The sequence below is a fragment of the Balaenoptera borealis genome (genome assembly GCF_965194805.1).
Source record: "Balaenoptera borealis genome assembly, chromosome: 13".
Lineage (NCBI taxonomy): Eukaryota > Metazoa > Chordata > Mammalia > Artiodactyla > Balaenopteridae > Balaenoptera > Balaenoptera borealis.
This window is the reverse complement of record NC_138870.1, coordinates 96,626,440-96,647,826: the sequence shown is the minus strand read 5'-3', so window position 1 is coordinate 96,647,826 and position 21,387 is coordinate 96,626,440. Positions and strand designations below refer to the sequence as shown.

The following is a 21,387-nucleotide window of genomic DNA, read 5'->3' as shown; positions in this document are numbered from 1 at the left end:
TTTTGGCTGTGTTGGGTCTTCGTTCCTGTGCGAGGGCTTTCTCTAGTTGTGGCAAGCGGGGGCCACTCTTCATCGCAGTGCGCGGGCCTCTCACTATCGCGGCCTCTCTTGTTGCGGAGCACAGGCTCCAGACGCGCAGGCTCAGTAATTGTGGCTCACGGGCCTAGTTGCTCCGCAGCATGTGGGATCTTCCCAGACCAGGACTCGAACCCGTGTCCCCTGCATTGGCAGGCAGATTCTCAACCACTGCGCCACCAGGGAAGCCCACCCCATTCATTTATTCATATAGTTATTCATGAAACATTTACAAAGCACCTACTCTCTGCTGGATCCTGTGTGAAACACAGAGATGCAGACATGAATAAGACAAAGTCCTTGCTCTCAAGGAGCTCACAGGGGAAGACGGAGAATTAAACTCAAGTGCAAAACAGTGGAGAAGAGCAGTGGCAGGAACATGCACCAGATGAGATGGGAGTACAAAGGACTTTTCTGGTTGCAAGTGGTGGAATCCCAACGTGTGCAAGCTAAGACCAAAAGAGTATGGGCTCCTATAGCCAAAAAGGAGGGACGGGCAGAGGAAGAATGTGGGCAGAGAGGATGTGTGAGCAAATGCAGGGAGGTGAGGAACAGTGTGGAGTGTGTGGAGAGCCGTGAGAGCTGGAGTGGCTGGAGTGTAAAGCACAGGGGAAGGAGAGGCAAGAAGGAGATGGAGATGCCCACGGGCCACGCCATGGGCTTGAATGCCAGGTCGTGGCATCTGGATGTCACTTGGTAGGCGCTGGGGAACTGTGGAGGGAGGGAAGCAGTTGTTAAAGAGAGGAATGCAGTGGTGAAATTTGGGTTTTAGAAGTATCACATTGACTGTGGTATAGAGGGTGAATTAGAGAAGGGCAAGACTGCGGTCAGGTAGTCCTATTAGGAAGGTATTGCAATAATACAGGTGGGATCATGGCGCTGTGCACATGAGGAGTGCCATGAAGATGGCCAGAAGGGGCTGTAATCAGGACACAGCAGTTAGAATCAGCAGGCTTGTGATTGATTTGAGGTGGGTGATGGTAGGGGGAAGAGGGAAGGACAAGATTCCCTGATTTCTGATGGAGGCAACTGCAAGTGGTAGTGGTGCCATTTACTGAGACGGGGATGCAAGAGAGCAAGTTGGAGGAAGATGGATTCACTTTGGGACACTGAGTTTGAAGGGTTTGTGGGACATTCTGGTGGAGATGGCCAGTGGGCATTTGGATATTTAGGCCTGTAGCTCCAGTGAGAGGCCTAATCTGGAGAGAGAAACACAGGAGCCATCAGAATCTACAAGGACATTGACAATGGAACCGTGGGAGTGGATGAGATCCCCAAAGGGCAGTCCTTAAGGTAGCAATTCTCAACAAGATGTGTGTGGGGTGGCATAACTCCCTGGAAGAGTGTTTGGAATCACCAGAGAGGTTTTCCAAAATTCACACCCAACCCTCAATTCCTGTAAATACTCTAGGCAGCATGACTAAGGGAAACTCTTGCTGATGAGGAGGTGACCTAGGGTAGGAAGGAATTTGAGACCATTGATAAGAGGAGGGTCAAGGTGGGCACAGAGATCAAAGGAAGAAGGAGCCAGAAAGGAAGAGAGTTTTTAGGAGACCCAGGAGAATGAGGTGCCCCAGGTGTTAGGATAGAGCAGTGATTCTCAGTTGTGAGTGTGCACCAGGGGTGCTTGTGAAAAATACAGATTACTGCCCTTCACTATTCTGATGCTGTGGGGTCTTGGAATCTGCATTGTAAAGAGTTCTGCAGGCACTATCTTTGGGGTGGAGAATTTCACGTAGATGGTTGTAGTCGACAGATTTATGCCAGCAGGGGGATGGGTCCACTAAGATAAAGACTAAAAGGGTCTATTGGATTCTGCTCTTCAGGAGGTCACTGGTAACCATGGAAGAGGGAATTTTGGTGGTGTCGTGGGAGTGGAAGCCAGATTGCAGTGGGCTGAAGAATGAATGGGAGGTGAGAAAGAGAAGACAGCAAATGTGGACCCCTTTTGGGAGAAGTTTGGATCAGAGGCGGAAGCAAGAGCTTCATCCCCCTCAAAGGCCACCTTCCATCTCTTGGAGAAACTCGGCAAAGAGGATTGAGGAAATCTGGAGGCTGAGTCAGATGTCCCGTGGACCCTCAGAACACACCAGGGAGGCAAGTTGGGAATTGGCAAAGGCCTGGCGCACCTCAAGCTTCCAAGTCTTAAAACTAAACCTGCTGTGCCTGCCTTCACCTACCCATTCCAAATCCAGTCTACCATCTTCTCCATCCAAGTGATCTTTCCATAACCCAAATCTGCCCATGTTTCTGCCCTACTTAAAACCCTCCAGCAGCTACTTTCCCCCACTCTCACCTCACATCTCTGAACCTGGCATTCAAAACCCTACTTCCCTCTGCATCTTCACCTCCACTGTCTTCACCATCCCCCTTCCCACTTGCACCACGTTCATCATCTACCCAGGCCTCATGGAGCCACCAGCAGTTCCCCAGTGAACTGTGTGTACCCTCCTAGCCGCTGGTCATCTTAGACTCAGCCAACTCAAGCACCACCTCTTCTGAGAGTTAGTTCCTCCCTCCTTGGAGAGAACCAGCACCTTGCCCACACCTCTACCGGAGCACAGGTAGAATGAATTACTCTCTATTTGTTGACATGACTTTCCCCACACCGGACTGTGCCTTCTCTGGGACCAAGGTCCTCATCTTACTCCCCTCTGAATCATCAGCACCTGGCCAGGGCTGAGTTCCCAGTAAATGCCAATGAATGTGAAGTGGGGTTCCACCCAAAGTACCCATCATGATAGGGTAAATGGTTAAAATATGGAGCACCCCACTGACCCTTTGATCCACCAATCAAATAATTGAATCTGCAGGTTCTTCTCCCCTCCCCCCTTTCCCTTCTCCCTAGTTGTACTCATATGTTCAGATTAATTTCTCCTAAGGGAAAGAAAAGGCAGGCTCTGGACAATGGTATCTTTAGGTCAGATGGTACAATGTCTCCCACGGGCTAGGACTAGTCAACTATATGAGGGTGTGCTGCTGTGCGAGAGCCCCTGGGTTCCTTCTCCAGGAACTTAACCTTGATTTTTTCCTTTTACAAGCTACTTAACCTCTCTGAACCTTAGTTCAGATGGATGTGGTTACGAATACTATTTGAATAGTATTCGTAACCACATCTCATTGTGGTGAGAACCAGGTGCGATACCCATTGTAAAAGCCCTACATAATGCTACTTAATATTAGGCTTTTGAGATCCCAATAAAGTAGCATCTTAGGGTCACGACACCGACAAATTGCATTTGTTATTTCGAATGACTAAAAGAAACTCCCCAGGCAATACTGCTTTTCAAAGTTTCTCTAAAACGAGAACTTCTTAAGGTGCCCGGCTCCTCAGGCCCACTTAAGACAACTATAAGTGAAGCCCCACCTTCCCAACCCCTGAGCCACGCCCCTTTCCGTACAAATCGCTACGTTGTGGGCCCTTCAACATTGATTGACGTTTTTATTCACCAATAAGAAGTAAAATTTCTGTCAACGTCCGGTGAGGGGGCAAGACTTCCTTGCTGTTGCTAAGACACTCTTGTTTCCCTCCTTGACAACCCTGGCGGGGGTGTGCTCGCTGAGGCCCTGGCTCCGGCCCCCGCGGGAGCAGGTGAGGCCCGGGGGAGCGGTGGGCAGCTGGGCGGGGAGGGCCGGCCCGAAGGGGGGCCGGGAGGCATTGCGGGGCGGGCGGGGCCTCGCCCACCGCGGAGGCCCCACCTCAGCCTCCTGCCTGTTGGTCCCCAGTTCCAGGTCCTCCCAACCCCCATTTCCCTCCACCACCGCTTCGGGGACCTGCGAGTTCTGTCGAGACAGTTTCGCCGTCGCGACTCTGCAGGCCGCTCCTCCCTACCCTCCCGAGGTCCCCTCCAGCTTCACGATCCCACGTCCTCCCTAACCCAACTCCTCCTTGCGCCTTGATCCCACATCCTTCGCAGGGTAACCCCCTCCTCCCGCGGGTGGGCGGGTGGTCGCCATCGCCTCCACCCAGACCGCTTGACTTGGGCAGTTGACGACGTGCTGGGACTCGAGGCTGGTCATTTCCCTTTTTGGCCTCAGTTTCCCTATTTGTAAACGGGAAGTTAGGTTGAATGATCTCTAAGATCTCTTTGACGCTGACGTTCTAGGATGTGATTCTTTGACCCAACTGTAGGCTTCCCTGACGATGTGGTCCTTTGGGGAAGTTTCGGGTGTAGTGAAAAGGACTTGGCAAACCTAATTTGGATTCCCAATTACAGGACCCTAGCAAGTTACCTAATCTCTCTGGAGTCCAGTCTGAGTATATACAGAATTAGGATACTGCCGCACATCTCCTTTGGGGATTCTGAGGATAATATGAACTTCCTTCCTTTGTCTCTTATTTCCGCACGTTTTCCCCGTCTGAGAAGTGTCACCAGCTCCCTTATGGTCAGCTGTCATTTCTCCGTTTCTCCTTCAAATCCACATCTCTAGCTCTGATCTTTCTCCTGGGCTTCCATGGTTAGGGAGACTTTGGGAGTGGGGTTGGAGTAGAGATTGATATATTGATGTGGCGCTTGGGCTTGATGGCTTCCCTCCTGCCCCTGATAATCCATGATTCCATGATTCCCTGCTCCTGATGAGACACCTCCATTTGTGTATCTCACCAACAGCTTAAACTCAGGAGTTCAAAAATCAGGCCAGCCCGCATCTTTTATCTATCCATCTGTTCTACCTGACTTCCCCTGTCTGTCTCAGTGGCATCACCATCCTCCTGGGGCATCCTCCGTCACTCTGCCATGCCCATCCTACTTAGGCAGTGTCAAGTCTTTGATTCTGCCTTTGATTCTCACACTCTCAAGGGTCTCACACTCTATGCCTAAAGCCACCGTCCTGGTTCAAGTTTTTAATGCCCGTCACCCGGGCCATTGCTGTAGCTTCCTAACTGGTGTTCCTACCTCCAGTCTCTCCTGTTAACCCAGCCCACCAGAATAATTGCCCCAAAACACAACCATGTCACCAGCCCCCAAGACACTTCCAAAGGGCTTCTCTTTCTCCACTAAAAATATCCATACTTCTTAAGCCTGGGTCTTAGGGCCCTGCTATATGTCCACAACCTGACCCCAGTCATTTTTCCCAGCCTACTTTCTCTTCTCTCCCTTGCCAAGTTCTGTCCTCAGGCCAAATTGGACTGTTCGACTTTCCCAGAAAACGCTTTGAGCTTTCTGCTTTGACATCACTGTGTTTGTTCATCTCTCTGCCTGGAAGGTCTTGCTCACCTTGCCCCCTCATCAGGATTCCCACTCACCTTTTAAGGTCTGACTCAAATGCTGCCCCTACCACCAAGCTTTTCTCGCTGTCCTCTGCCCCCTCCAGAATTCTCCTATTTCCTCTATCTCTGCACCCGGCTTGTGACACTTACTGCTTTCTGCCATGAACCATAGTTAATTCCTTGTGTATGTGTGTTGGTCTGTCATATTGGATTGTATGCTCCTTGAAAGCAGAGACTGTCTCTTGTTTATAGCAGAGTCGTTGAAAAAGCTTAATCCTGAAGTCATATATAGCTGATTGAATCCTAGCTCCTCCGTTTATTAGCCGGGTGGAAAGTCACTTTGCTTTTCTCAGCCTGAGTGTTCATCAGAGAAGCAGGGATAATAGTGCCCGTCTGACAGAGTTCTTAGGGGGAGTAAATGAACACCCATCCTGTCGTCTTGCTCAAGGTCAGTGCTTAATAAATGTTATTGAATGGATTTGATAGGTCCTCTCCCTTCCCAGGGGGCAAATGAAATATAATTTAGTTACAGTGTAGATATTTGTTGGGCTTCTGCCATGTGTCAGACATTGGATTTGGTGCTCAGGAGGACAGAGCAAGTCCTTCAGCCCCAGGTGGTTGTCTGGACTCACGATGCACTGCTGAGTCGTGACTGCTTGTGAGATGTCACCGGTAGTTAGCAATTGTGACTGATTTTTTTCAAAAAGTAAATCAGGGCTAACTCCAATTCATTTCTGTGATAACGTCGTTCTTAGTCCCTTACGTTCAAATCTGTTCTCTTGAGTGGGAAAGGAGGGGGTAGGTGGGAAAGTGGGGGGTGGGAGACTGTGTAATCTGCTGTCTGTAGTAAGCATCTGTTCTCCTGTGGAGCTGATGTCTGTGATAGTTATGGCTTTTTGTTGTACTTTGTATCCTGACAAAAATGTTTGGATTTGGGTATGTCCATGAGGGTGTACCACATGAGTCAGTGTCCTTTATTGCATCATCTTATACATAAAGAAAATGTCTTGCTCTCTACCTCCCCATCTTTCTCTCTCCCTCTCTCCCTCTTTCTTTCCTTCCCTCCCCCTGGTTTAAGACACATCAGAAGTTTTCACTGGACCTCAGTGAAATGAGAAAAAATAAGGGTGATGTGAGAAAAAAAAGCCTTTGTGTGCATGAAAGGTTACTCTTTTCTTGAGAAGGACTGTTCTTTCTCCTGCGATCGTCTCTTTCTTACTCTTAAAACTTTCTTTTATAGTAGATGATGCATTTTTAAAAATAAATTTATTTATTTATTTATTTTTGGCTGCGTTAGGTCTTTGTTGCTGCTCAGGCTTTCTCTAGTTGCGGCGAGCGGGGGCTACTCTTTCTGGTGGTGCACGGGCTTCTTATTGCAGTGGCTTCTCTTGTTGCGGAGCACGGACTCTAGGCGCGCGGGCTTCAGTAGTTGTGGCACGCGGGCTTAGTTGCTCCGCGGCACCTGAGATCTTCCCGGACCAGGGATCGAACCCGGGTTCCCTGCGTTGGCAGGCAGATTCTTAACCAGTGCAGCACCAGGGAAGTCCCAGATGCATTTTAAACTGATTATGAAATCCAGATCTTCCGTGTTGTTTCCTGACTTCACCACTGACATCTTAGACGAATGCCCTCAAGTCTTTAGGTTCCTTTCTCCTCACCTTATGAGCTTTGCCCTTTGTTGGCCAGAAGGCAGAGGGCGGACGTGTCAGGGAAAGGCAGAAAGATAACCAAGGTGCCGAGTGTGTGTGTAGCCCCCATACGGCTGGAAGTAGGAGGCCTGCCTGGACAGGGGGCTGGACCAGTGGCTGCCGAGGACTGACATTATTTGTGTTACTGTCTTGTTTCCTACTTGCTTGTGACAAGAAAGCAAGCACAGAAGGTAGCGTCAGAAGAATAGACGTGGGCTCCGATCCTGGCTCTGTTGTTGCTGGCTGTGTGCCCACAGGCCAGCCCCCAAACCTCTCTGAGCCCCAGTGTCTTTGTCTGAGAACCGGGAGTGGGTGCTGCCCCCACAGGTTGTTATGGGATGAAATGAGGCAGTAAGTGTGAAAGCGCAGTGTCACCACACCACAGCCCCCGGCCCAACTGTGTTTACCAAATTTCCTTGTGACTCCTTCCTGCTTCAGTACTAACAGCACCGGGGTGGGGAACTCGGTGAGTGTTGGTTTGTTTGGCCTAGCATTTAGCTGTTTAGTTGGCTGGGATATGAAGAAGGGCATTGCACTTCCCCTTCCTTCCACACCAGTAGCAAGAGCTGACATTTACTGTGAGGCAGAGTCTATTCTTAGGCCCAGTTTCCAGATGAGAAAACCAAGGCCTAGAGATGTAAACACTTATCCGAGACAGACCGAGGTGTGAAGTCAGACCTGCCTATGGAGCACGATGCCGTGCTCCAAGCGTGTCCTCCCACCTCTCAGATGCCGGAAGCTGGTAAGGGGTGGCGAGCCGTGGTCCACGAGCCAAGTGTGTTCCAGGCGCTGAGTGGCTTGGGGTGGGGGTCGGGGTGCTGGCTGACACTTTTGGCCTTATTTCCCAGAATTCATTCATTTTTCCTTCCTCCTTCCCACATCCCCTAACCCTCTTAAGGATTCTTCCCAAACACTTCAAAAGCAAAATAATAAGTAGTGACTGAGGTCACTGCCACAGAAGAACAAGGGGCACAGGCTTTACAAGAGGATGAGGTGGAGAGCCCTGCCTCTGCCTCCTGTTGCCTAGGAGAAGCCTCGCATCAGACACGGGCGAGGCTGTGTAAAGCTCCAGAGGGGCCCTCGGGTAAGGAGGAGAATAAAGGGCAGAGAGGGAGCAAGGCTGCCACCGGCTCTGTGCGCCAGGACAGGCCCCGGGACGGTCGAGCTCTGGTACCCAGCACATTCAAGTGCCCTGGCCAGGGGCACACTTACATTATTAAAGGGCTCTCTTTTAGACCTGGCGCAACTTCTTCCTGGCCTGATCCTGTCAGGCACACACTCATCTGCATGGAAGATTTATAAGGTTATTAAAACCTCTAGTTCTGCTATTTTCGGTAGCATTCTATCAGCAGGGTTTTAAAATCGTGGCTGAATGACTGTAGCTGTACCATAATGATACAGCATCATAAAAAATTCTCCTACCTCTCTGGATTTGGAAACACATCATCTATAACTGTTCCTTTTCATTCTGTGAGTCTCATTCCTTTTGGATCCGCAGGAGTACGTGCAGTGGGTAGGAAAAGTATTTGCAGTCGTGATCCTGAATCAATGCGGTTGAATGCTATTGACGAAGTGCTGGCTGATTCCGTGGTTTCTGTAAGAGCAGTGCGATGCTGAGTGCAGAGAGCTCTGCGATTTCACAGCGCGCACGTGCATCTCCTTGCTGCTCTCGACTGCTCTCTGAGAATGAGAAGGCGGGATTATCCCATTTCACGGAGGAAACCAAGACTCAGGAGGTTAAATTACTTGCCCAAGGCTGCAAAGCAAGGAAGAGGGCAGAATTGATTTCAGTTATAGAGCTAGTATTCCAGCCTTAATATTCCGCCTCGTGATCCTGTACTTTCTCTTCTCTACAAGGTGATGTCCCCCCTAAAAAAAACTGTCCCAGTGGCTTTTCCACTTTGTTCCTGAAGAATGGGCTTTGGTAATACCTCTGAAGTCTTGTTTCATCAGGATCCCATGTGTTGAAGCAGAGTCCAAGCAGCGGTCACAGACCCTGACCTCCCAGAGGGCAGACGTAGGCACAGTTGCCTCCGAGCTCCCCTCCACGCTAGTGCTTTTTAGCCCAGAGGATGAATTAAATTGAGTTGACATATTCAGGTGGAAGGGGCCTAAGCAGCTGCTTCAGCATTGTAAGTTGTTCCCACTTGAAAACCTCAGGAGGCGGTGGAAGCTTAAAGCCCTTATTCTTTTATCATCAGTGTGGCCTGCACCTTCTGTCACCCCTTGATGATGTGGAGGAGGAGGCAGTAAAGTGGCCTTTACCGAAGACAGCTAGGGGGACAGGGTGCAATGGGACCCTAACATTAACGAGAAAGGACGAAATGATTCACTGGCTTTGGTGAAATAAGAAACTTCAGCAGAGAGGACAATGAGATTGTACTTGGTAATTTGCAGGCTTATATGTAGAGACAAACAGACACTGCTAATATCTGAGTGGTACAAATGCCCAGATGATGAGGTAAGAGGAGTTGTCCATCCGCTGGGAACTCAGAACATACCCAGTGCTGTGGGGCGTGGGGTTGCTGCCAGACTTCCAGCCTCGCTCGAGGGAGCCGACCACACGGCGTGGCACTGAGGACTTCTGCAGCATCAGAGGGTGGGGCAAGATTGAGAGCACAGCCCAGAAAAAGTGCACGGAAAGCTCAAGGCTTGGCCAAACAAGGGTCAAGTTAGCATTGGACCAGTAGACACCGAAAGGGAAGATCAAACGTTCCTCTCACTGCTGGGCTCATAGGAGCCGTGCTAGTGGTCACGCCCTAGAGGTCAGGTGTGTGGGCGCCCGCTACGTGTCGTTGCCGTGCGGAGGCCTTGTGAGGAGGGGTTGGGGTGACCGTGCCCAGATCAAACCCCAGCTTTGCCGCTCAGTAGCTGAGTGACCCTGCATTCGTGCAGGCCCTAACTCATGGGGTCGTTGGTGGCATGAGGCTGAGTAAATACACGTGGAGCACTTAGAACAGTGTCCGGCCCACAGGAAAGCCAAGAGACGTCACTCGTCGTTACCTGCCCGTTAGTTACTACGCTAGGCGTCTTCAGGGTTCGGTGGCCGTGCACTGAAAACAAATTTATTTGGAAATGTGAGACGTGCTGGAAAAACATTATTTGGCTGTATTTGTCCAAGAAGGATGGTTACAAAGGGCTTAACGACATGGCAGTTTGTACTTATTTGTATTAGTAGTACTTCTGAGATTAAAAGTTCTCTGAATTACAGGATAAAGAGAAATACCAGAATTTCCGGCACTGCTTCCAGTCCTTTAGGATCCAGACCCATCTCTTTAGAAAAAGCCCCATCTGTTTTTCCATAACTAGATTTGGAAAGACAAAAAAAATCTATACATGTGTATTAGGCTTTATAACTTTTCAGTCATGTCCTTGTGTGATTCCCCCAGGAGCCAGAGGGAGGGAAGGACAATTTACTGAATGCCTACCCTGTGCCTGGCGTACACTGTCTCATTTGATTCTCATAACAGCCCCATGAGATAGATTGGACTACCTTGGTGTTACTGATGAGGCGTCTGAAGTCCAAGACCATGCAGCCAGTGAGCGGTAGGACCAGTACGGGTGCCTAAGCCTCCCAACGCCTGGCCAGCCAGACAGGTGGCCTGCGGCGGTGGATGAGAAGAGCTGGGCTACCAGACGTGCCAGGGAGGACACGGAGCATTGCTGGTCCCATTCCTCCCACAGAGCAGGGACCTGCGGAAGGAGGCACTCGTTTGCCCATAAACCCAGGACTGTTGAACGTGACCTGACATCTCACTTGCTAACCACGTCTGCTGGGGAGCAAGGACTGCGTACATAGTGGGCATGCAGAGGAGCTACGTTCGTTGATTGCGAGCTCAAGGCTCCACCCTCAGCCTGGCCCGCAGTCAGTATTTGTCTTGATGATGACAGTGTGGGCTTGCAGCATCGTACCAACGTGTTCTTAACTGGGTCCCAGCATCTCGTGTTGACTCATCCTCCCGTCTGCAGACTTGCTGGCCATTTGGAAAAGGATGCAGAGGAGTTGAGATGGGGAGGTGTCAGATTGTTACCGAGACATTTCTAATTTGCGACGTATGGTTTTTAAGCCAACTCGTTTCTCCTGGTTTTTCCTGTTTTCTACAGCACCCCTTGGGGAAAGACATTTTCTGCTCCCACCAAGCTGGCTGGGCCTGCTTCCTGAATCTCCTGGGTGTGTCTTAATTACCAGTCCCAGCACCTCCTGAAAGCCCCGCTCTCTCCTCCTGGTCACAGAGGAAGGATCATGGGAGAAACAGAAGGGAAGAAAGATGAGGCTGATTATAAACGACTGCAGACCTTCCCTCTGGTCAGGGTAAGCCCCGGAGGAGGGAGGCGGGCCCCACAGAACCTGAGAGAGAGGCAGGGGGAGCTTGTCCCCTGCAGAATAGCAGTGGGAGGAAGTTAAGAAGGGCTCTGCTGGCCAGACCTAGAGACCGAGGGGTCAACAGTGATTCATTCTTTCATTCATTCATTCATTCGACAATTATTTATTTAGGCCACCTACTATATATCGGGCACTGTTCTAGGCACTGTGGATATAGGAGTGAACAAGGCAAAGGCCTGGCCCACATGAAAGAAAGGTTTAAAGAACATAATTTCAGGTAATGAGTGCTATGAAGAAGAATAAAGCAGGTATAAGGGGCTGGAGAATAGAGGATGGCTTCTAGAAAGGTTTCTCTGAGCAGAGACCTGAATAAAGTTAGGGAGCAAGCCTTGTGAAAGTCTGGGGGAGAACACTACCCAAGCAGGGGAAGCAGCAGGCACGGAAAGCCTGAGTAAGCTCAGCATTTGGGAGGAACAGAAAGAAGGCCAGTGTGGCTGGAACAGGGTGCTGAGGGGGTGGCAGGACGTGAGTGTCGGCGTGACAGCAGGGCCAGGCCTCAGAGACCTGGGGGCCACGATGAGAAATGTGGATTCTATCCTGAGTTCAAAGGGGAACAGTAAAGAGCTTTAAGCAGAGGAGTGGGAGTACGGTGATTGGTTTTACGTTCAGTATTTCTAAAAGGTCACTCTAGCTGTTGGAAGGAGAATGGATTTTAGGGAACCAGGGTGGAAGTGGGGAGACCAGTCAGGATGCTATTGCAGAGACCCAGAGAGATGAGGGTGGCCGAGTCCAGGTCACAGAGTAGAGGTGGCAAGACATGGTAGGGTTCTGGACAGATCTTGAAGGTAGAGCAGTAGAATTCACTGGCGCATTGGATGCTGGGTACGAGGGAAAGCAGGCCAAGGGTGATTGCTAGGGTTTATTTTGTCCTGAGCGTGGGAGAGAAAACTGTGTCGATTACCAAGAGAGGGAAGACGGAGGAATAGGTTTGTGGGAAAAATCAAGAGTTATCTTTCAGACATCTGAGGTTGTCAAGTAGGCAGTTGGACATAGGAATCCGGAGCCCAAAAAAGAAGTTAAAGCTAAGGACGAACATGTGGGAACCCTCCCCGCATAGAAGGTGTATAAATCCATGGAGCAGGGTGGGGTCCCTAGAGAGCAGATAGCTGGAGAAGAGGCGAGGGTGGAGACGAAGCCCAGAGGAGGAGAGACATCCAGCAAAGTGGCCCGAGAAGGAGCACCCAGAGGGGCAGGAAGAAAAGCAGGAGCCCTCAGAGGGGCCACACCACCTCTTCAGGCTTCTGGGCGAGTCAGCTGTGCTCTGAGGCTACTGGTAAACCGTTCCCGTGGCCGGCAGGCTCCTGCCTGGGCCAGCCTTCATCCCGTGTCTGTCGCTGTAACACGTTGGTTGCACAGGGGCCCGGGGCGTAAGAGCTCGCAAGGCTTAGCTTGATTCCGTCAGGAGATGGGTCATCTCTCTGGGCTCTGCCCGGGGCTGTGCCGGGGCAGCTCCCCGGTGTCCGTGCCTTACGCTTGGGACAGAGGCCAGCCCAGAAGGCAGGTCACAGGCTGAGGCTCTCTCTGTTTGTCCCCTGCCTTGTCTCCAGCACTCGGACATGCCAGAGGAGATGCGAGTGGAGACCATGGAGCTGTGTGTCACGGCCTGTGAGAAATTCTCCAACAACAACGAGGTATTGCCATCAGTGCAGGCGGCCCCTCGTGTCTCTGGTGACCCCTGTGGCCCCAGTCCCCACAGCCAGCTCCAGAGAGTCCTGCTGGAACCAGGCTAGAGCCTTCCTTGGAAGCATTCGGGCCGTGGGGAAGGCCGGTGAGGGGAGAGACCGGTGCTGTCTCCGGTACTGATCGATGCTCACGCCCAGCCCTAGAGGGAGAAGAGCCAGAGGGCTTTCCGTGACGCCCCTGCCCATGTTCCCAGTCTCAGGTGGGCTGCTGAATAGGGTACCTTTCCCCTTGGCTCCATCCCAGTGGAGAACAGAGGCCCGCCCAGGCATTCGTTCATGTATCCATTCATCCATGCAAAAAAGATGTTAAACACATCCCTGTGCCACGCACCGTTCTAGGTGCCGGCGATAACGACAAATCGGCATCGACACAGGGATGTCATTCATCAGTCTGGTGGTGAGCGAGAAAGAAGTCAGTGTCATGGCAGCTTGGGTGAGGCAGACCCTGGCTAGTGAGGACCCAGGCTTTGGGCCGGGGAGGCCCAAGTGCACATTCCCATCTCCAGCCCCTCCTAGCTCTTGAACCTTGCACAGGCCATTTCTTATCACCCAGTGGGCTAGTCTATGGCCAGGGGTGAGGACGCTGCCTCCGCGCTGGGCGGTCGTGAGGAGACACGTGCTGAGATGGTGTGGGTGAGCTGCCCGGCACGGTGAGGGCGCTGCCAGTGCACAGCAAGTGCCTGAGCACGGGGCTCACCCCGCAGAGGCCGGGCCTCGCCCCACGCCCAGACCTCTTCTCGAAAGAGCGAGCGCGGGAAGGAGGGAGCCGGGCCAGCTTCTGTCCCAGAGCCCACCAGACCCATCGGGGAAAAGCCTTTCTGTTCCCTGAGGGCAAGCCTGACACCTCGTGGTGACGACGGTAATCCGTGCAGTCTGCAGTGTGCTCTCCGGGGGCTTGTTCATTTAGTGCTGAGAACAGCCCTGTGGCCCTGGCACTGGACGCGGGCACTAAGGGCAGAGCCCGAGCTCCAGCCTGGGGCCCTGTGTCAGGCCCGATGCCCGCTCTGCCACCTCGCCAGTGTCTTCTGACTGATGAGATAGTGTCTGGGTTTCCGTCCCTGTGTAACGACAGCCCCTGGCAGGAGGGGGCCCGTGCGGAAACCCTGTCCGAAGGTTCCGTAAGCAGAGCAGCAATATCAGGCAACAGGCCTCTCCCTTGCCAAGACTTCTGTCTTCCGGAGAGGTGTTGACTCACGCCCACTCTCTCCCCGAAAGCTCCCTCTCTGACGAGCACCCTCTTGGTTCCAGAGCGCCGCCAAGATGATCAAAGAGACCATGGACAAGAAGTTCGGCTCCTCCTGGCACGTGGTGATCGGTGAAGGCTTCGGCTTTGAGATCACGCATGAGGTGAAGAACCTACTCTACCTGTACTTCGGGGGGACCCTGGCTGTGTGTGTCTGGAAGTGCTCCTGACACTGTCCCCCGCCCCTGCCCCCGTCCCCTGCAGGCCTTTTCCTGCTGTTCCTCTGGGATGGGGAGCAGCCCCAGGCAGGTCCTGACTTTCCAAAGGAAAGCCGGGGTCTTTTCTCTTGTCCTGTGTACCGTTTCCTGAGCCGCGCCCGGTGTGTGAATTTGTTGACATCTCTGTCCCCAGGCTCGCAGCCATCTCACGCTGAGTCCCAGGGTGTGAGGGGGCGGCAGGGGAGGGGTGGGGAGATGTGACAGGGTAGAAGGAGCGGGGGAGATGGAACTTCTCGCACCGGGACACGCCAGCCCCGCCTCTCCGAGTGGCTGCTCACCCCTCAGAGCCCGGGAGCCCCCTCGCTCCCACCCACAGCACTGCAGGCAGGCGTCCGCTGTCCTCGGCTATACGGGCCATATGCAGATGGCCTCGAGAGAGAGTCTCTCCTCGGGGGTCGCTGGCGCTTCTCTCCTTGTCCTCCGGAGAAGTGGTGACCCCCACCCCGCCCCAGAAGCCCCTTTCCCGGCCTGACCCCGGGCTGAACAAGCCACTGCATCTCGTTGGGCTGACAGCTTCACAGCCCCGGGCTTTGACGTGAGGACCGAGCAGCCTGTCCCCCTCCGTCCCCTCCCCGCTCCCCAGCCGCCAGGCCGCGTGAACCTGTTACCTTGCCTCACCCGTGCAGTTGGTAACCAGTGGCTGAGGGTGCGGGAACTGCGACTGCGCTGTTTCTCGAAGTGTCACTGACCTCCGGTGAGACGCCTGGGCCAGGGGTGCCCTCGCCGTGAGGCCTGTTTCAGCAGGGAAACCTGGCCTGCCACTTACTTCTCATCAGGGACCGCATGCTGATTTGTACTTCTTATCTCTGCTGGGTTTTCTATATTCTTTTTGAGTGTGGGGAGAAGGGTTTTAGTAGAAGGGTGAATCCTATTTTACACAGCGGTCTTATTTATATGAATGTCTTGGTTTTTACAATTAAAATAACCAAAAACTGACCTTGATCTACAGTCTCTTGAGGTTGGGGGGAAGGCAGGCTCAGTGTCCTCAGGCTGTGCTGGGTCCCAGGAACCCGGAGAAGCTTCTGGCTGGACCGCAAGGCTGCCGGAAACTCTGTGCCCAGGCACAACCCCGCGTGCCCAGGCCCTGCCCCCCCGCCGTTCTGTCACGGGTGCGGACTGAGCGCAGTTGGATGGGGCCCTGTGGATAATGACTGAGACACCGTTGGTGGCCAACCTGAGCCACTATAAAGACGTTTTCGGTCTCACATAATGTAGTTCAGTTCAAAGATGTTTATTCAGCAGCACTGAGTGCCAGGCCCCGGGAATGGGGACACAAAGATGGAGAAACCACAGACCCTGCCCTCAGTGAGCTCACAGTCTATCGCAGAAGAACACTTGAACCCAATTGTTTCAACTGGATGTGAAAAGTGGTGTAATAAAAGAGAGGACAGGACGCGGTGGGGTGGAAGGAGGGGCTCCATGCCCGGCCCGGAGAGTCATGGGGGGCCTCCGGAGGGGTGAGCCCCGAAAACCAACTCTGGAAGGGAGAGGGGATTTTCCCCAGGGGGGAGATGCTCCAGGCCAAGGGATGGTGGGGATAAGCGCACAGAGGCGGAAGTGGCTTGAGGATGAGGGGCTGCGCTGCAGGCCCGAGAAGCCCCTTCAGCTCAGGGGCTGGCTCCGGACTCTGAGTCTCACACCCCAAAATGCCGGGTCTGGGCGGAGCTGGGACAGCCTGTCCTCCTCCCCAGCCCACTGTCCCTGCGCTCACGGGGCCTCCTGAGATGGCCCACCTAGGACATTCAGGCCTGGCAGTCCTGGCCCCCGGCCCAGTCACAGCCTCCTGAGGCTGAGTCCAGTTGTAACAGGTTCTGTCAGCAGCTCTGCTGGACGGCACCCTGTCAGTCAGCTGAGCTCTGCTCAAAGACCCGAGCGGCTGAGCAGGGAGAGGAGCACCGTCGGTCCACTTGAGAACCTCACAAGTGCTCGCTGAGTTGCCGCTGTGCATGGGGTCCTGAGCTCAGTGCAATGGGGCAGAAAAGAAGGAGAAGTCAGGGTCACTGCCCCAAGGCTGACCATCAGGATCTAACTGTGGAGCGGGTCCTGGCCCTCTGGGACTTGGGGGGCGTGAGGGGCAGCTCCTTGACCTCAGACCTGCGCTGGCCCAAGCCCTGTGCCACGCCGGGTGCTGCCGGGAGATTGGCGAGGCGTGCAGATGGGAGTACAAGGAGAGGGGGCGCCGAGGCCTGGAATAGCTCTGGTTTAGTAACTGCCGGCTTTGCGGCTGTTCTCTCCTTTAATCCGCCACACGTGGGTGCCAAAAAGTAAGACAGGCTCAGCCTGCATCCCAGGCAGTGGGGTGGCAGTGGGGAGTGTGGGCTCTGAGGTCCACAGACCCGGCTCAGGCCCAGCCCTGCTCTTCCTAACCTCTCTGTGCCTCAGTTGCTTTGTCTATAAAATGGGGATAAAAGGAACCAGCTCCTGAGGTTGCTGGGAGTCTCAGGCCTGTACCTGGAGCAGGTGGTACCCCTGTGGTGTACACTCTGCGTGCTTGGGCCTGCTACTCTCCTCCCAGCTGGAGATGGGGTGCTGACACCCAGCTCCCCCAGGACGGGGTGGAAATTCAGCAAGGTTTTACAAGCCGGCACTGTACTGAGTGCCGGCCCCAGCAGGCACTCAGTACAGTGGTGCCACTTCTGTCTGCTGCGGCGGGCCCCTCCTCACTCGCCTCCCCCTCCTGCTCCCAGAGGGCGGTGTGCCCGCTGTCGAGATCGGGCCAGGTGACCCGGGACCATCACAGCTGTGTTTCCCGGGCACGTCTTCTCTTGACCTCAGTGGCTTTCCTTCCCTCTGCTCCCTGAGACCTGTGCCAGCCATGGTCACCCTGACCTTCCTCACAGGCCCCTCCCTGCTCATGGCCAGTGATTCAACAAGCATTTGCTGGCAGGGGCTGCAACAGGAGAGGGTCATGACGGTGAGGAACGCATCGGAACACACCGGCCTTGGCAGTGAGTGGCTGGCAGTCCACTGAGGGAGGCAGACCTAGGAGCAGAAAAGCAGGATGCATTTAAGTAATCTGCTAGCAGGGAGGGACGGTGGGGTTCAGGGGAATGTGGGGTTCGGGGAAGGGAGCAGCTCTCCCTGCCCGGGGCACTGGGGGAGGCGTCACAGAGGAGGTGGCATTGAACTAGGCCGTGGCATTTCCAGGGGAGGGATGAGACGGGGGCAACGCCTGGGGAAGGCACCCTCGGGGGAGGGGGCAGGGGCACGTGCAGAACAGCGGGGGCCTGAGGACGCTGGTGAGATGGATGTTGGGGGCAGTGGAGGATTTGGGCGTGGAGCTCCCCAGAGGGCGGAGGGAGGAGGAGCGGCTGAAGGTGAGGGGCTTCTGGGCTTGAGGGCGAGGAAGCTTCCAGCTGCTGAGCGTCCCCCCCTGGCAGGCACTGGGCTCCCTCCCTTCTGCCCGCGGTGTCCTGCATCCTCCACAGACCTCCGAGGTGGCAATCACTGTCCCCATTTACCAATGAAGAAACTGAGGCTGGGCGGGCGGGGTATCTTGCCCAGGTCCAGTTAGGAAGCGACTTCAGCCGGGACCTAGACCCCGGCCTGCCGCCCTCAGCGGCCCTGCTCGTCAGGGCACGAGCTGTGTTCACAGGCCTGCTGTTTACCTCCCGCCCAGTGGAGAGCGGGGGTCCCCACGGCCAGTCCGCGCCTCCGTCCGTCGGGCTCCCCGCGGCTTCCTTGCGCCGGCAGCAGGCCTCCACCTCCCCTCTGCTCGGCCTGCCGCAGCCCTGGACGTTCACTTTATGGTGGCAGCGACCACAGCCCTGCAGCCGCCGCCAGCCCCAGCCCCTCTGGTGCCGTCTGTGTGTGGGTGTGTGGGCAGCGGTGACTCGCCCACCTACACCTCAGTCCCCTCTGCCGGGCCCAGCCAGAGTCAGCGTAGGGGAGATCGCAGCCTTCTCTGGACACGTCTGGAGGCCGAGTCACAGGGCCCGGCCCTCCGCCTGGGAGAGCAGTGCGCGCCGGCCAGGGGGAATGAAACGCTGGTCCCCTCACCGGGGCCCCACAGACGCCAGAACCGCAGGCCTCACCAGCGGGGGGTCGTGGGAGGGGAGCAGGGGCACCAAGGCAGTCAGCGGGAGAAGACGAAGAGCAAGGAGTTGGTAATGGGGCCCGTGGCAACCAAGGCGGCACGCACACTGCCAAGGGGACAGGCTGCCTTTGAAGCTCACGGTGGGCCTGTGGAGGAATCTTCTGGTGAATATTTAATGTTGTCTTGGAAGTGGTGCAGAGAAGCTCCAGGATCCCACTTAGCCTACTTCCTGCTCCTCTGGCGAACAGAGCCTACGGGCAGGGAGGGGGTGTCCCCTTGGCTTGTGGGGTCCCAGGCCAGCGTCTCCCCCTCCCCGCAGCAGGACTGACAGAGCTATGAAGCAAGGCTTAGCTCCTCGAGAACAGGGAGCAGGAACGTCGGATGGTGTCCTTCAGGCCCCTCCCCCAGGTCTGCGAGGGGAATTGTTCAATTTTAGCCATAAGCCACCACCCTGTTCTATTTTCCTTTTGTTCTCCTCATCTCATATGTAAAGCAACCACCTCCCACTGCCAGCTGCTGTCTTCAATCCTTAGAAAGATGGGGCGGGGGGGTGGGGTAGAAAGAGAGCAAGCTTAGGAGGCAGAAGACCTGAATTAGTATTCATAATATTGCCAAACTATTGGGTGCCCCGAGTGTGCCAGGCCCTGCACTAAGCATTTTCCAAACTCTATCTCATTTAAGTCGTACGTCCTCCCTGTGAGGAGGTACTCTCAGTATCCCCCTTTTACAGAGGAGGCATCCCAGAGAGGTCAAGCTCCGGGTCACACAGCCAGGATTCACCGTAGGCCTACAGGACACCAGAGCCCAGCTCTTAAACCTCTCCGGGAGTCTGCCCGCCAGCTGGGACGGCCACTCTGCTTCTCAGATCTCAGCTTTCTCACCTGCAAAATAGGGTTCCCAGCTTCTGCCCTGCCTCCTTCCCAGGTTTACTGTAGGGCACCAAGGAGATGGTGGCCATGGAGGTGGAATTGCTTTAAGGTTAGAAGTGCCGACTGGGGACTGGGGTCAGGGCCAGTCTGGGGAGCCATCTGCTGCCCTTGGGCCCCCACTTCCACTGGGAGACTTGGGAGTCTGGAAGGTTGGGCTCAGCAGGGCAGGTAGGAAATTGCCTCCAAGGCCCTGTCGGCACCGGTGCCCTGCAGGGTCAGAGCGTGAGAGGCAGGGTGACCACACACACACACATCCAGTGGCCAAGGATCCCAAACAGCCGGGACCAGACCTTCCGCCCTGAGCCGGAAAAGACAGTCCCAATAGCAGGCTGTGTCTGTCCTTCCAGCCTCAAAATGGCCCACTGAAGTGAGCCGGGTAAATTCCGTGAGGATCCCCTGCCCTAACAGTAGGGAAATGGCTTCATAGAGAACTTGGGATGTGCCAGAAGCGGGGGCTGGCCTGGGGCAGAGGTTTCTCCTCCACATACCAATAGCCTCAGAGACGTGGTAAGAGTGGTGCCAGCTCCTCTAGGACTCTTTCCCCCCTGTGGTCCCTGGACACTCCATCTAGAGGGTCACTTTGTGTCCCCACTGTGCCTCATCTTCTGTCCTGGTATCTACACTTGCTACATTTTATTGACTTGATGGTGGAGACGATGGCTTATCTCTCTATCACAGGGCCTGATATGTATCAAAGGTGCATTGTGACTAGTGAGCAAGTGAATAAAGATGGTTGGAGGGAGGGAGGGCGGGAGGGTTGGATGGATGGATGGATGGATGGGTGATAAATGAGAGGAAAAGTCTTCCCCGGGAAGCTCAGAGCAACAGGGCACACGAGGCAGGCACATCAGTGACAGCTGGGTCAGGGGCGTCCCTTGATTCCTGATGCCCTCGGCCAAATTTCCTGGCCCCTCTCAGGAGGCCTCAGGTTTATTTGGGACTCAGAAAGTCACTCCCCTTTGATCTGGTTCTTAAGAAAAGATGAAGACTCAGAAGCAGCATGAGTGGGTTCCTAAGGCTGGAGGATCTTGCTAAGCAGCAGCAAGAAGAGCATCCGGGCTGTGATCAGACCTGAGTTCCAACACCAGCTCCACCACTTGCTGGCCGTGTAGCCTTGAGTGAGTCCCTTTTCCTGAGCCCCATTCTCTTCCACGTGTAGAATGGGGTGAAGTCCTTGTCCTCCTATCCCAGAGGTCACTGGGAGGATTAAGCTTATGGAGCAGCCATTGAAAGCGGGTCAGGGGTGAGCTCCTGCTATTAAAGCCTCTGCCAGAGCGTCGTCAGAGCCTTCAACTCGGACCCCGCACCCCGAGTTGGCCTGTGACGACCGCCTTTTGCCTGCTGTCCTGGTGCTCTTCCCAGCCATCACTCAGCAATGATTTAATGAGCTCCGGAGGTGCCAGGCCCTGTGCAGAGGAAATAGGCACCCACTGCGGTCCCTTGCCGTTGGGGACACAGTCTAGGGCGGACGAGCTCTAAAGAGGCTTCCTGGAGAACGCTGTGCAGCCCGCGCGGAGATAAGCTGCTGGGTGTTCGGCAGACGCGTGTTCCAGGCAGAGTCCTCTGCGGAAGCCCCCGAGCGCCCTGGCAGGTGCAGAAGCTCTCCCTTGAACACTGTCTGGTCTGGAGCTCTTTCGGGAGCCTGGAGCCGAGGGGCTTTGCATTATATAACCCCCTACAGGGCTTAGCACAGGGCTTTGTACACAGCTGGTGCTCAATAAATGTCAAGTGAGTGCCCTTATCATTTGCAAAACCTTTCAGCACATTCTTTGTGCTGCTTCTGCTGGGGTCAGGGACACGGGACAGTGGGACAAGCTTGCCGACCTGGAGGAGCTGGCAGTTATGCAGACATGGAGCTAGCAGGACAGCTCCATGTGCAAAGTGCCATCGTGGGGCATGGGTGTGCCCAGGAGGGGCGCCGAG

At 54.5% G+C, this 21,387-nt stretch overlaps 1 protein-coding gene across 7 annotated transcripts in view; it reads left to right on the top strand.

Moving 5' to 3' along the window:
- The first annotated feature begins 1,142 nt into the window (after positions 1-1,142).
- DNAL4 (dynein axonemal light chain 4) overlaps positions 1,143-21,387 on the top strand; it is a 34,447-nt gene continuing 14,202 nt past the window's right edge. For 2 of the 7 annotated variants that reach the window (XR_014233788.1, XM_082352831.1), the window contains exons 1-4: positions 3,418-3,667; positions 11,077-11,284; positions 12,904-12,987; positions 14,287-14,385. Coding sequence is in view for 6 of the 7 variants with exons in the window: in XM_082352831.1 (XP_082208957.1) it covers positions 11,216-11,284; positions 12,904-12,987; positions 14,287-14,385 (252 nt within the window). In the remaining variant the exon portion in view is untranslated. Of the gene's footprint in view, positions 3,668-11,076; positions 11,285-12,903; positions 12,988-14,286; positions 15,436-21,387 lie in introns of those variants that run through there. The other 5 variants (XM_082352834.1, XM_082352829.1, XM_082352830.1 and 2 more) reach the window with 5 other exon arrangements.